We start from the raw sequence: 15,311 nt of genomic DNA on the forward strand, positions 1-15,311 counted from the left end.
TTTCTCCATCAGACAGAACATGCAAAATATAAAACAGGATCCATAAATTATCTGTCTAGTTAATAAAAATACATTTTAGAATCATATAAGGGAGTGTTTGTCAAGACACTTGGTTATAAAAGATTTCAACACTCCAAACCAAATGTTTGCATATTCAACCTCTAACAATCCCTGCCAACGAAATAACAAGAATGGGATAAGTATAACCCTGTGTATCAGATACGTAGTTGGATATCTTCACCAACCTGCGGACAAACTTGGATGTGATCTTGCTGATGATCCCAGTGGAGGTGCCCCTGCGTTGCTGAGCGAGAGCTCCCGTATCATGGGACAATGTGGGTGAAGCCGGGGGGCCGTTGTAAGTGGCACTGCGCCGGTCTCTGAGCTGAGCTCCGTGGAAGGTGCTGCGGCTGGTGGTGCCCCGGGGAAAACGGTTCTTCTCTGGGGTGCTAATACTGTGTGCCGACGGAGAAGTGGAGGGACCCCGTGGAGACGAACTGTAAGGGGAAAAAAACGCTTTTTTAAAAAATTTTTGTAGTCTGACATATCAGCATGTAGTGGCCAAATGTTTACATGTGAAGTAAAGACTAAAGACAAATTATGGCACAGCTGCATCAGGCTCCTCACCTGGCTTTAAGCTCTGTGTTGTCATCAATGGGGGGCAGTGTGCTCTTTGAAGGATGCCCTGACGATGACATAGACTTGGTGTGACGAGGCCTTGTGGAGCTCATTGCAGTCGATGGGGTGCTCCCTGACACCTCTGTTAAACTGGAGGACAATGATGATAACAATTGGCCAAAACTTGTGTTTTTGTAAAATTATGTGCTTCAAGACTAGAATAAAAACCAGTCAGTGCAATAAAAAACACAGACATTGCTAGATCTGCAGTTTATTGTGTTTGAATTTACCTGCTGTCTTTTCCATTAGGAATAGCCGAGTATCGGTCAGTAGAGGATCGTTCACACACGTACGTGTTCCTGCGAGTCATTGATCCATTGGTCTGCTAATGTAGAGAAAAAGAAAGCTTGAGAATAGGGATTGTTTGGCAGAAGGCAGAAAATATAGAGGGTGTGGGTCATACCAATATTTTAGCTGCATAAACAGAATAAGTGGAGGACAAATCAACCTACCCCAGGATTTTTTGTGCATAAAGACTTTTTTTCCTGTGTTTTGGTGATTATTTTTCAAAAAGACTAAAAGATTTTCTGCATAATTTTCTAATGTTTATTTATACTTTTGCCCTTTTTATTTTATGGGTCTTCACATTTAACCTCCTTACTTAGGCATCTCATTAGTCCAAATCAAGGATAAGCCATTTTTAAAAATCCAATTACAGCTGTGTAATTCTATCTGTTTTATATTGCTTTTTTTTTGTTTTTAGGAATATATACAGTCCATTGCAATCAATAGTATTCAGACCCCCTTCACTTTTTCTTTTTTTTCTTTTTTTTAATGTTTCAGCCTGATGCTACAGTTGGAAAAATGAGTTTATATTCTCATTAATCTACACAGCACCCCATCATGACAAGAGAAAAACTTACTTGAAACATGAAAAGGACAATTTATGTAAACCATTTGGCACTTGAATGTTTGCAAAATGTACAAAAAATTTCTCCTGCTGCAAAAAATGAATGTATTAAACTTGTATTTTGACATATTTCAAGTTAAAGCATTACTGAAATGTCTACAATTTACATATTCTGTTGAAAGGGGCTGTGTTCACTGGTTACAGTACCTTTAACAACCAAACTTCAAAAATACCAAAACACCCTATTAACACACCATAAGAATCACAAATTGGGGTACCAGTATTTAACTGTTATGGAATTGGTATGAATGCAAAAAAGCACAATGATGACAGAGCTTTAATATGGTGCTACTGTAGAACTGCACTCTAAAAAGAGCTTAAATATAACATGTATGGAGTTTATCTACCCTTTCTTTATTTTACTACCCTTGTTGTGCACATGTTGACATGTAAATCCATGCAAGCTTGGGACCTTTTGTTTCATGATATGCTGAAAAACAACAGGTACTACCACTTACCCCTACAGCACTTGTAGTTTTCTTCCTCTCCTGCACACCCAGTGGTGATGCGGGCACATCTCCTTTTGAGGTGTTGAGCTCCAGCCTGCGTGCTCCATCCCACTCCTCTCTGTGGTCACTTTCCACACTCAAGGCCTGGCCACGTTTCGTATACGACACCGCCGGGGGCACAGATGGACCAACTAAGGAGAAACAAATACAAAAAAAAATACTTAAATCCTTCCCAACAAATGTTCTTATTTTAGGACTGAAGTATCAAAAATGTTTGGACCAAACGAAACAAACAATGACACTGTCTTTGTTACAAATAGCATCAAGCGAAGCCACTCAAAGCCAGGATTTAGACATCATACAGTACATTAATATAAACATGATGTACATAAAACATTATTAAACTCTGCAACAACACTTTGTCTGATACGTTGAACAGATATAGAAGTCAAGGTGAGCTGCCACAAAGCAAAGCTGTTCCCTCCTCATGCTCCTGAGGAAGCTGCAGGAAGGCACCCAGCCAGCAGATGGCGCCAGTCACAAAGGTCCCACACAACACAAGAGGAAGCTGCTCGACCACATGTGCAGTTTTGAGGTGGAGTCACTTGTTATTACTGCTTAGGATTAGCAGTTTGTGAATTTAAACAGTTTTAAGCATACAAACAAGTTAGTCTAGGGATCATTTAAACACAAAAATCCTAAATCATAACAAACTAAAATGGTCTTAATTTCTTAGTACCTTCCAGAAAAATAGGGCCACCTTAGACTTAATCATCTACTAAAGACCACCAACAGATTTTAATGCTCTGATGCCATGCTCAGAGGCTTATCGGCAGGGTTTAAAAAGGTGTTATGGTTCATCCTCAGTGACTAAGAGCAGCTTCCCTCTACACAGCAGGCAGCCAGCAGCACTCTCAGAGCTGGGAAGAACGGGGTTACTTTACTTGGCTTCTCTACGACACCACCACCACCACCACCACCACCCTCATCATCCCCACCATGATCACTGTAGCGGCGCTGCTTCTGATTGGCCGAGATGCTGCGCGTGACCTTGGGATGAGCGGGGGAAATGCTGGAGCTGTTGTTGATATCACTGGTCGGTCGAGTTCGTGTGCCCAGGATGCTGTTAGTCAGCGGCTCACTCCCCTCAAACTGAAACATAATGAGACACGGTGAGGGATGCGTGGAAAATGCAGAGTGCATTTACTGCTCATGGTGATGTAAGAAATGTATAACAGACCTCTGGAGCTTTTCTGCCCAGCAGCAGGTAGGTGGCCATGACATCATCGTACTTCTGGCCTTGTAAAGACTCCGTGATCTCATCTTTAGGGAAGCCCATGGTCACCATGAGCTCTAATGGCAAAGACAAGCCAACATAACATCAGGATACTGGAAACGACATTAATAGTGACATCTACACGCACACTTAAGCTCACACCCACCTATTCTGGATGAATCATTGAAGTCCGCCTCAGGCTCGATATAAGGTTTAAGCTCCTCCTCCTCATGACCCACATTCATCCAATGGTCTTTCATGATTTGCTAACAAAGAGACAACAAATTAGACCTCATGTGTGTCCAGTACAATTAATTCAACTTCAGTTTCATTCATCTTTGCATGGCACATAATTAATCATGACTCACATCTGTTAATTATACGTCACTCAGGTTGAGTGCGTGGAGAGGACACGGCCGACAGACGTTAAACTGATGATTCTTTGTGAATCTTTCTGATTTTAAGTTCAGCTTAGGCCAAACAACAGAGCAAACAAATGTTTATCAGAGGAGAAATCTTTACTATTGAACCTCAGCCTGGTTCTGAGAGCAGGGGCGGTATTGACTCTGGACAGTGAATGTAAATGGAATTGACAACTAAACAATGTTTGCAAAGGAAAACAAGCTACAGCTATCCCTAATAATGAGCATGCACTGGAAGTACAATGGACTGGATTTTGTTTCCATTATCAAAACATTATGTCTCCTTGAAAATCAGCTTCTTTTTTCTTTGAATGCTTTCATAGCACAATAATTAAATGTCATCTCTCTCTTTTTAATATCCCAGCTAATTTATATTTACAGACCTCTATCTGACAACAGTAAATCGACATTTTCTGAAAGTTATTAATTAACTTAAGCAGCAGTTATGTGCACTCAGACAACCGAAACCAACAAACAGGCTGCTCTGCTAAAGGCGTATAGTGCCTATAAAAAGTATTCACCTCCTTGGATGTTTAACCTTTTTATTGATTTCATAAATCAGTCATAGTCGTTATAATTTGGCTTTTTTGACACAAAAAAATATGTAAAAAATCTCTTCAATGTCAAAGCGAAAACAGATTTCAACAAAGTAACGACAATTACGTAAAAGAGATTAAGTGTAAAGTATTCCTGGCTACCAGTTCAGTTATATCCATTATCAAGAAATAGAAGGAACATAGCCCATGTGTAAATTTGCCTAGATCAGGCCATCCCCACAAACTTGAGTGACTGTGTAAGAAGGAGACTAGTGAGAGAGGCCACCAAGACTCCTATGACTACTCTGAAAGGGTTACAAGCTTCAGCAGCTGAGATGGGAGAGACTCTGCATACAACAACTGTAATTCACCAGTCAAAGCATTATGGGAGAGTGGCAAAGAGTTGAAGAAAACTCATACTGAGGGCATGAGGGAGAATTAATGGTCAAGGGGCAGAAAGTTCTTTGTTCTCATGAGACCAAAATGGTGCTTTTTGACCATCAAACACTGTACATCACTACAAACACGCCATCCCCACTGTGAAGCACGGTGGTGGCAGCATCATTTTGTGGGGATGCTTCTCAGCAGCCAGCCCTGGAAGGCTTGTAAAGGTAGAGGATAAAATGAATGTGGCAAATTATAGGAAAATCCTGAAGAGCAATCTTATTCAGTCTGTAAGAGAAATATATTTTGAGAGAAGATTGAATTTCCAGCAAGACAATGATCAGAAGCATACAGCAAAAGCTACACAGAAATGGTTCAAAGACAGCATTTTGAATTATTTGGAGTGCCCAAGACAAAGCCCAGACCTCTATCCAATGGAGAATTTATGGTTGCCTAAAAAAGGGCTGTTCACACCTGATCCCTGTGCAACCTGACAGATCTTGAGCAGTTCAGCAAAGAAGAAGGGAGTAAAATTGCTGTGTCCAGAGTGCAAGCCTAACTAAGGCCTATCCACACAGACTCAGTGTTGTGATTGCAGCCAAAGGTGTACCTACTGAATACTGACTTGAAGGGATGAATAAATATTTTGTATTTATTTGGCATTACTTTATAGAAATCTGTTCTCACTTTTACATTAAAGTGGCTGTTTTGTAATTTCTTTGGTCAAAAAAATCAAAATTGTATCGACAATGACTGATTACTTATGATGACCATGATAAAATCAATAATAAAAAGTGCACCGAATCCAAGGGGGTAAATACTTTTATAGGCACTGTATTGATGGCAAACAAATAACTTAAAAAATAAACAATAATATGATGGTTATACCTCCAAACTGCCTCTTTTGACAGGGTTGAGCACAAGTAGTTTTTTCAGCAGGTTTTCACAGTCTGTGGACATGTAGAAAGGAATACGGTATTTCCCCCGCAGGACCCTCTCCCTCAGCTCCTAAAGACAGACACACAGAGTTTGTAGCAACAGCACAGCAACATGAATCAGCATTTGCATCAAAACAACACCATCTCCTTGTAAGGTTTTTGTGGTAAATATGTTAAAATGATGTTGCAATGCCTTGTTATTAATTTCACCAAAATGCAGGCAAACTCCTAAACACTGTACTGCACAGGTACATTGGAAATGTTTTTGTACCAACAGTGCTCTCTCTTACTTGCGTCAGCTTTTTATGAAACATAAAAGAAAAGATTAGTGGTCTTTTAAAAATCTCTGGTATTTCTTGATAATATAGATAATTCAACTAATGAAGACTGTATCATTTAAAAACCTCTGGTTTCTTAAAGTAAAGAAGTATCAAAAGAAATTTTAGTTCTGTTTCTTTCTTTTGTTGATTTTCTTTGGCTTTATTTTGACAGGACACCTAAAGATAGACAGGAAATACGGGGAGAGAGTAGGTGTAGACATGCTCCAAACAGCACCAGGATCAGGACTTGATCCAGTGACTAGTGCATTGAGGTAGCAGCCCCTGGATATGGGCGCCTTGTCTTCCAACAGCTCTGTTTCTTTGTGAGATTTATTTTTAGGCTTTTATGTCTCTGCATTGTAGCTAGGACAGGGGGTGGAGTCAGGGAATGACATATGGACTTGAACCCAGGGCACTTTTCCCAAGGACAAACAACCCCCAGGGCTCCAGTGCCCCTGGTTTTTGTCTTTTTCAACCTCTGAGGGTAGCTTCTGCCTTTTCGGCTGCTGAATGTTATCTACTAGGTAACTGCTGACCTCAACTGGTTTATGTATAGACTTGGTTGAGAAGATTGCGTGGCTGCAGTGCAATCTTTAATAACAATACATGTATCAAGTGTTTAGTCTAAGACCATTGGGGCTTACTAATAACCCAAACTCTGAGTCCATGGTTTAAGATTTTCACAGTGTGTTCAATTAAGAGGTACCTATGTATTCTTACCAGCGTGAGCAGGTTTAATCAAGTATCTTAACCAATTATCCTTCAACAGATGTGTAGAAGTGTTACTGGTTGGTTTGGTTTCTACAAAGAACAATGACGGCTATACTTAGCACTGATTTCATTCTGCAGAGCTAAGATAATTCTCTGTAAGTTCACAACCACAAACCAACCCTTTTACATCATTCATAATCATCTGATCAATTATTAATACAAAAGTATTGATGAAAGCAGTTCTTTAAAAGACCACAGATCACTCAGCCAAACCAGACTCATAACATTTTTTTCTTTTTCTTGACCTGCCGGGTTTATTTAAGTTCACAAAAACATTCAAAAACGGATGCATTATTCAAGAAGAGATGAACAGATACGGTTTTTATGTTAAACTTTCTTTTAAAAAACAAAACACATGTTATCCTCCTCTTCATCTGGTTATTAAAGTAACCCAGTTATGGCTGACGCACGCAGACACCCTGACTCAGTTAAAGTGTCCTTGATTCATTTTCTGTGGCATCTGTTTTCTGTGATATTTCAGATTTAAACCTAAAGAGGAATTTGTAATAGTTTGATTGAAATTTGTTTTCCTTCTTTATACTTGCATCAGAGTTTATGCACACTTAGTTTTAATGAACAGATTAGCTAAGTTCCTGCTGAATATATTTAAAGTCTAGTTTCTATTCAGCCCCATTATGAATTAAATAAATAAAGCTTGAGTGGGAAATCAAACCACAACTACACACCTCACTAAAGTCTTTTAAAATGTATACCCAGGGATGAATTTAAGATATTACAGCTTTGGTTTGGGTTAGTAAATATTCATCAGTGATGATAAACTATAAAACATTAGAGAAGTGTTACAATTTGTTGACTACTAATGTGGCGTACCAAACCAGGGGATAAGAAGTGTTTTTCCAAAAGACTGACAAAATAATTCCTGATTTCCTGAATTTTACTTTCATATTAGCTTTTATAGAAGTCATATATTTGTAAAACTGAAATCTCTATTTGAAGCAAAATCAGCCAGAGAGGAAGTCAGTGTTAGTATGACTGATTTTAAGTTGGCAACAAGGCTGAGTCCCATTTCTAACTAACACCTACCCCTGATTTTCAACCGCTCCTGCCCCTCGAAACAGAGTTTCAAGGGACAGTGATGAAATCTCCCCCTTACAAAATTAGATGAATGTTGAAGTTACTGATACGTCATCAGTATTCTGTGACCGCATTTACATAAACAGGCATGACAATGTTAAACATTTCTACAATAAGTGGTTGTTTCAAATCCCTGTTTGAAATTAAAGAAATGTAATGCACTGAAAAAAACATTGAAGTAAGACCGTGGATGGTATACATTTTTTGATGCTTGACCAGCCATCTTGCCAATCATTCACAGGGCATTCTGAGACAGAGTTGGGAAATTAATCACAAATAAGATTAAATCGCAATATGGCCTGCTGCAATTTACATATAGCAGAAGCTGCAATATTTCTTTAACTTGAATGTGTCAAAATAGCAGTTTAAAACATTTATTTTTTTGCAGCAGCAGAGATTTAATGCACATTATGCAAACATGCAAGTGTCAATTTTTTAAATCATGTTTAACAAAAATCCTCCTTATTGTGTTTCATATATGTATGTTTTTTTTTAGTCAGAATGAGTGACATAAAAATGATAATCCCCTTCAATAAAGCAACTGGAATCAAATTTGCAGTATGAGAAAAATAACTAGCCCATTCTCTTCTAGCAGCAGGTGAGCCAGCTTCACCTCCCCCACCCCAGCCACCTCCATTATAGCTTAAAGCATGTTGCACCCTCATATTCAGATTCATGCTACTATGATTAATTGCTTCTGAAATAATTTAATTGTTTACAATACACATCGTCACTTATATATCCATCCATATGGGAGTTTTTAGCCATGTGCTCCCTGGAAATTCAAAGCATGCTGCTGACTAACCCAGGGAGAATCTTTAGAGCAGAGCCTTCTCTGCAAAGTAAAACAGCATATCCATTTTGCAATAAAATGATTAAATGTATGAGTGTTTCTGACTGAATGCAGGTTATAATATAGAATGATTTATTGCTTGAATATGTTAAAAAATACATGAGTTGAGGAACCTAATAATAATCGCATATTACATCGCAATCGCAATATTGGGGAAAAAAAATCGCAATTTGATTATTTTTGCAAATCATTCAGCCCTATTCTGGGAGATATCACATAATACTCAAATAGAGTGTGTCTTTGAAAAATCTCTGTTTGAAGGGTCATCAGGCACTTCACCCTACCCTTCCATTCCAACAGGAATCAAGACCCCCAACCTCTTGATGTAAACACACAAACGTAAGGGTTTATAGGGACTGAACCCAAATGACCGATCACGAGATACAAGTCAAAATTTCAGTTTAGCAACCTGAGTAAATATACACAAAATAAATGCAGCCAGGACCGAAAAAAGAACGCACCTTTAGATTCTGTCCATCAAAGGGCAGCGATCCGCTAACCAGCGTGTAAAGAATGACCCCGAGGCTCCAGACATCCACCTCTGGTCCATCATACTTCTTCCCTTGGAAAAGTTCCGGAGCAGCGTATGGTGGGGAGCCACAGAAAGTGTCCAACTTACTGCCCACAGTGAACTCATTACTGAAGCCAAAGTCAGCAATCTTGATGTTCATATCTGCATCTAACAACAGGTTCTCCGCCTGAGGAGAGGAGAGATGGGTATGGGTTATCAGATATTTGAACAACTCAGAAGGAGTCCGATACAAGTGGGTATCAGAGAGAACAGGAGGTAAGATCCTCACCTTAAGATCCCTATGTACTATCCTCCTCTGGTGGCAATACTGCACTGCAGACACAATCTGAAATACAGTCAATATACACACTTCATGAGAAACAAAGAGTTATGTGGAATATAAATAAAGATTATCACTGTGGTTTACAAGGGAAAAACAGCCAAAAATTCATATGGACAAGAAAGGTACATCACAAATGAAAAGACACAAAGATTGTGTATTTTGCCCATTTTCAAAGAAGTTCTTCAACTTAAAAAAAAAGAAAACTCCTTTAACAGTGATGTCTTGATTTTGTTTATTTTGTCAAACCAGTAAATAAAAAACCAAAAGCTTTTAAATATGCTGTTAATATGTCAAAGCAAATTAACCTCTCAACTAAGAAAATAAAACAGGGGAACATTTGTGATTTTTACTTAGAAAATAACACACAAGTAAGCCACAATTAAAATAATTTTCAGATGAGTATTTCCCTTTGCTCTTCAAATAATAAATTAAAAGAATGTTTTAAGTGTTCTTTAAGATAACCTTTTATTAGTGTGTCTCAAACAAGGGGACAACAGTCTTTTAATTCTAGCAAAATCTCACATTAGCCTTCTTTAAATACTATTTAAGTGCCAAATTATCTTAATATTCACATTTATTTTTATATAGGTACAAGTAGACCAAATCTAGAAATTGTTTTGGTAGCTAGTGAGGTGCCAGTTCTCTCCCTGAGCAAGGCACCAGACTCCTAACAGCTCAGGTAGTGCTCCTTCATGAGAAGCAGCCCTCACTCTTACGTCTCTCCATAAGTGTCCACAGGATCCTGTTTCCACATGTGTGTAGCGTGTCACGTAAGAAATGAATTTCCCCTTGAGGGATTAATAGAGTATAGATCTTCTTCAATAAAAGTGGTACGAAAGACCCTGTAATCCTGTGACTCACACTCAGCGGTTGCTATGACAGCTAACAACAAAGTTTCACCAACATATGCAAAAAATAGCTGCAACATCAATCAAACAGACAACACGCTGTTCTTTGACAAATGCCACCCACCTTCTTTGCTCTAACGCACCACATGAACACTTTTACCTTTCTGCGTGCCTCGTTCTGTGCTGTGACACACACAGAGACACACAAACTGCCCACACTACGGCACACACATCCTCTGAGTCATCCTAGACCATCAATGAGGGATTTTAAATAAGAACAGCACAGACGTAAAAGCGCTGGTTTTGCTTCCACTACATTGAATAACCTACAAGAATGTAACAAAAGGACAAGCACGGTTCATGCCTAAGCTATAGTCAGTATGAACAAGGCACTGTAGCACTGTCGTAGAGTCTTTATTGCTCTAGTTGCACCACTAGGTGTCAGGGCAGTATCTTGATGGATCTTCTGTTTTCTCAAGCTGAGCTATCAGAGCCTTAACTTCCATCTGCAGTTGGTGACGAAGCCTGATCATGCTGCATGCAGTCTTCCTGCTGAAAACACTAAAGGAATGACGACAAAGGTACGAAGATGATGACTCACTTGTCTGAACTTGGCCCTGGCTTCCTTCTCCTTCATTCTGCCGTGAGCCACTAAATAGTCAAATACTTCTCCTATAGCAGAGAGAAAATAACACAGTTATCCACAGAACATTTTCAGTCAAAACTAGGGATCATTTTTCAGTTTTTCTTTCGATATAATTACTAAAAGTCACATTAGTAAGAGTTTACTGTTTTGATTTTTGTTTTCCTGTGTTGTACATTCAATGACCTTACAGCATACAAAAGCCATTGTGTGTGTATGCTAATTTAGAAGCTCTAAAACCAATATTGCAAAAATAACCGGCAGCAAAATCAAACAAAAAGTTACCCATTAAGTGGTCATGCATTAATGCTTCACTCACCACCACTGGCATACTCCATAACCAAATAAAGCGTCTTCTCCGTCTCAATCACCTCAAATAGTTTGACTGCAGGGAAAAAGAGAGAGAGGGTGATAAGAATTAAACTTCCAAGCAGGCATTTTTTCAACAATGAGAGATATAAACAGTGGAGACATGTACATTATTCTGAAAGTTGTTGTAATATCTCACAGATGGACACGTGTCAGCTTGTTATCTTCATACTTATACAGAAAAAAAAACCCAGCCGTAAACTAGCTAACAGAATTAGCATCATGATCCTGGAATTCTGTAAATAAAAACATTGTAATTAACATTGTTGTGGAGATGTATGACGATGCTACAGAGCGCTGGCTTCCATTAATGAATGTCCTTGTTAATGTAAGTCATGAATGAATCATATCATCGAAACAGAGAAGTTTACTTTAGCTGTATTCTTACCTGAATCCTGAAGGAATGTTGAACTAAAATCACTGACTGTTCAGTGAGCTGTTGCTCAAAATCTTTTACCTCTCTAAGTATAACAGGATTTGTGGGTGCAGAGTTATACAACATTATTTATTTAATAACTGATGATTATCAATATAGACTTGTTTCCTGGTTGAGGCTCAACCTTTTGTAGCTACATGCAGACATGCTGTGGTTTTGCTATTTAAAATAACAATATTGGGAAAAAATTAATCAAAAGATACATTAATGTACCACACTGCTCAGACCATGCACAAGGGAGAGACAGAGAGACAGAGCATATACATGCAGGAAGCACTGAAACACAGTTCCTACAATCCCCTTCAAAAGTATTGGAACAGTGGGCCCAATTCCTTTATTTTTGATGTAGACTAAAAACGTTTGGGTTTGACATCAAAAGATGAATATGAGACAATAGAGCAACATTTCAGCTTTTATTTCCAGGTGTTTATGTCTTGATCTGATACACAACTTTGAAGATAGACAGTTTTGTTGCTCTGATTGGCCTGTAAAGATGTGTCAGACGGAACGTTCATCCAGTCACCCTCCGAGGTTTTTTTCCAAAGGCTCTGCCCTTTCCCAAATGCTGTCTATGAGTGGTTTCCCAGATGGGTGTGTGAAACACATCCATCTGGCATTCCAGGTTAGGATTTTAGCTGACTGACTCCAGAATGTTTTGCTAATTCTAAATAACCTGGAGATCTATATTAGTACAGTGTGAGTTTTCACCATAGGGCGGGGCCGTGACTGGAGCCCAAACTCTTTTGTACATTTTTTTTTTTTGCAGTGAAAATACACCACAGCTTCAGCAGTTTAAGGCATTAAAATCAATGTAAAAATAGTCAATCATTAAAGGGATGGTCCTGTTTGTTTTTTGTGCTCATGAAGATTAATATCAATTTTAAGTCAGTTCCATAAAGAGTGAAAACTACTGACATAATCCAGTGTCAGCAGCAGACAGGTAAGCAACGGTAAAAATGCGCTGCTTTCATTATTTTCAAGTCATACAAGTCTTGCATGTTGCTAATGCTAATATGCTAATGCTGGGATCCTAAAACACATGGAAAGTTGTATCTAAAAGGCTTTTTAAGGGAGTTTAATATACTCACAATAATGATTCAGATTAAATAAAACATGACAGTGAAGCTTTCAAAAGTGTTTCTGGCTCAAGTTTGAGCTCACCTATATTTGGATGATTCAGTATCTTCATTATTCGGACTTCCCTGAAGAGCTGTTAAGAGACAAAAACACATTTAATACAACAAAACAACATAATAAGGTTACCAGCAGAGGAAGAAGAAGTCAGAAAGTGTTATTGAGCACCTATTTGGGATCTAAGTGTAGGAAACTGGCCCAAAGAACCAAAGTGAGTCTCCATCTGATGCTTGATCATACACTGCAGGAACATGAGACCACCTCACGGGCCTTCTGTGCTCTGTAAAGCAATATGACTGGTGCAGTGACAGTGTAGCACTAAACCCTACCCTACACAGATAAGGGCCAGAATTACAACTCCACCGACATGCTGCAGTCCAACCAGCCTGCCACCGCAGAGGAGCTGTACACAGGCTAACAGCCAGTTAGGCATCTGGTGTCTCATATAATCATCTTAGCATGGACAAGCACAAAAGAGCACTACATTCATAGTGAAGCTTTTCTCATGCAGTAAACAAAGAAAGCAGAAATTAAGCCCTATTACATGGTTTATTTCAACAGCACTTCACTGCAGATAGGAAAGGTTTGATGAAAAATAACATCCTGCAGCGTGTTTTCACCAAAGAGGGTGTTTAGATCATTTAAACTCCTCTGTCTCAGTTTGACTGTTTATGTCAGACGAGCTCTCACAGCCACTTTGAGGTACTGTTGAATCATTTACGTTCTGCTGATTCCCGGTCGTGCACTGCTCAGGCTGTTGTTTGAGTGTTGAGTTTCAACATCTCTCTCTCAGCTGGGATTATGCATCTACTGCTACCTGAGACAGAACACAGATTTTAACATTTGCAGACCACGATGATGGAGCAAAACGGTTCTTAGAGATGCTTTTATCCCCCATTTACTGTCATCATTATCGAACATATCACATACAATAACAGGCTGGACCCTGCTGTGGTTTGCATGCATTTTAATATGTGTACATTATCATGTGCGTGCACATTTTCTGATGTCCTTTAAGGCCTTACATAAGTGCTGTGATAGTCCACGTTTCTAGGTCATCAAACACAACCAGCAGACCAGTGTGAGCAGGCCCGGCTCTGGGGGACCGCTCAGCTAAATTCTGCTTCAACAACATGCAGGTACTAACGCTCTCTAATTCCTGCCTCTGTTCTCTGTCTCTACTTGCTCGCCTGCTGCTCTTCTTTCTCTTTGACACCTCTCGTCTCATTAGACGCAGCACACAGAGAGCTGCTGCAGAGGGCTCGGGGCATAAGGCTTCTACATTGTTCCTACAGGTAAAGAAGATGAATATATAAACTTTCTTACTAACAAGTATCATCCGTGTGATGGAGCTCATTCTTTGGTGCAAAACACTAGTGTGGGGAAGTCGTGATATCAGAAACTTTAGAACAGTTCTTGATACTGGTTATGATATCATGACACCAAAACAGAAATATTACGTTACCAGTGTTGGGTAAAGATAATGATCTTGGACTTCTGCTGATATACAATATGGCATTATTTATAAATTAATTTATACCAATATTTACACTCATATATAAATATAGTTCAAACCTAAATCTCAAAAATACACTTTAAAGTTTAAGGAATGAGAATTAGCATAGAAAAAGACGTACACTGTAAAACCAAACAAGTTGGAAATACTCAAAATACTTATTTTAAGTGATTATGTAAAAGTTTTTAAGTAGTGAAAATAAACTTTTTATGAGTTTGACCCAAGTTAAAATATCTAATTTACATGTTTCTCATCCCACTGCAGTTTTCCCTTATGTCTTTCACATATGTTAATTTTGAGCAATCATACCACCCAAAGTAAAATAATTTGATTTATCAAAGATTAAGAGGTGACCTTTGACCCAGATGGGTCTTTCACAGAGTTCAGTACATCATCCTTGCTATGTTGAATTTGGTCCCCACAGGCAGGACTTATCTAAATGAGAGGGTAACTTCACTCTTGGTTCAAAAATGTCTAATGCCAAAGGCATTCTTAAGGTTCAAGGTTCTTTATTAGCACTCAAAAGGGTAAATTTGTTGTGCAGACAGGAATTCAGCATCCCCAAAAAAACAGACAAAAACAACAACAGTAACTCACACGGGAAAACCATGCAGATTTTAAGGGGTGTCAAATAATAAGGGTACAATGGCAAAAAAAAAATTTAGCGTAAGGTTTAATTAAAACTAAAAATGTGCTCTTACAATTTAGAAAAATAGAGCTAAAATAGCTGTTTTGGGTTTTTAAGTTAACACAACTCATTTTTTAACAACCTTTTACTGCTTGGTCTTACAGTGTAGGTCTCCGCAAATTTATCTGCACATATGGTGGATTTTATAGCCAATACAGGCCAATATTAACAGCTGATTTATAAGATGGTGA

General features: G+C 38.7%; 1 protein-coding gene across 2 annotated transcripts in view; it reads right to left on the bottom strand.

The window, feature by feature from the left end:
* The window catches only part of LOC121510986 (serine/threonine-protein kinase MARK1-like), a 54,506-nt gene that overhangs the window by 2,912 nt on the left and 36,283 nt on the right, over nt 1–15,311 (bottom strand). For both annotated transcript variants that reach the window (XM_041789437.1, XM_041789436.1), the window contains exons 4-16: nt 12,944–12,992; nt 11,297–11,362; nt 10,936–11,006; nt 9,433–9,489; nt 9,094–9,330; nt 5,544–5,663; nt 3,480–3,579; nt 3,278–3,390; nt 3,036–3,189; nt 2,047–2,228; nt 909–1,003; nt 628–768; nt 246–497 (exon numbers count right to left, since the gene is read on the bottom strand). In XM_041789437.1, coding sequence (XP_041645371.1) covers nt 246–497; nt 628–768; nt 909–1,003; nt 2,047–2,228; nt 3,036–3,189; nt 3,278–3,390; nt 3,480–3,579; nt 5,544–5,663; nt 9,094–9,330; nt 9,433–9,489; nt 10,936–11,006; nt 11,297–11,362; nt 12,944–12,992 — 1,637 coding nt within the window. The remainder of the gene's footprint in view (nt 1–245; nt 498–627; nt 769–908; nt 1,004–2,046; nt 2,229–3,035; nt 3,190–3,277; nt 3,391–3,479; nt 3,580–5,543; nt 5,664–9,093; nt 9,331–9,432; nt 9,490–10,935; nt 11,007–11,296; nt 11,363–12,943; nt 12,993–15,311) is intronic.

Source organism: Cheilinus undulatus, linkage group 6, assembly GCF_018320785.1.
Source record: "Cheilinus undulatus linkage group 6, ASM1832078v1, whole genome shotgun sequence".
Classification (NCBI taxonomy): domain Eukaryota; kingdom Metazoa; phylum Chordata; class Actinopteri; order Labriformes; family Labridae; genus Cheilinus; species Cheilinus undulatus.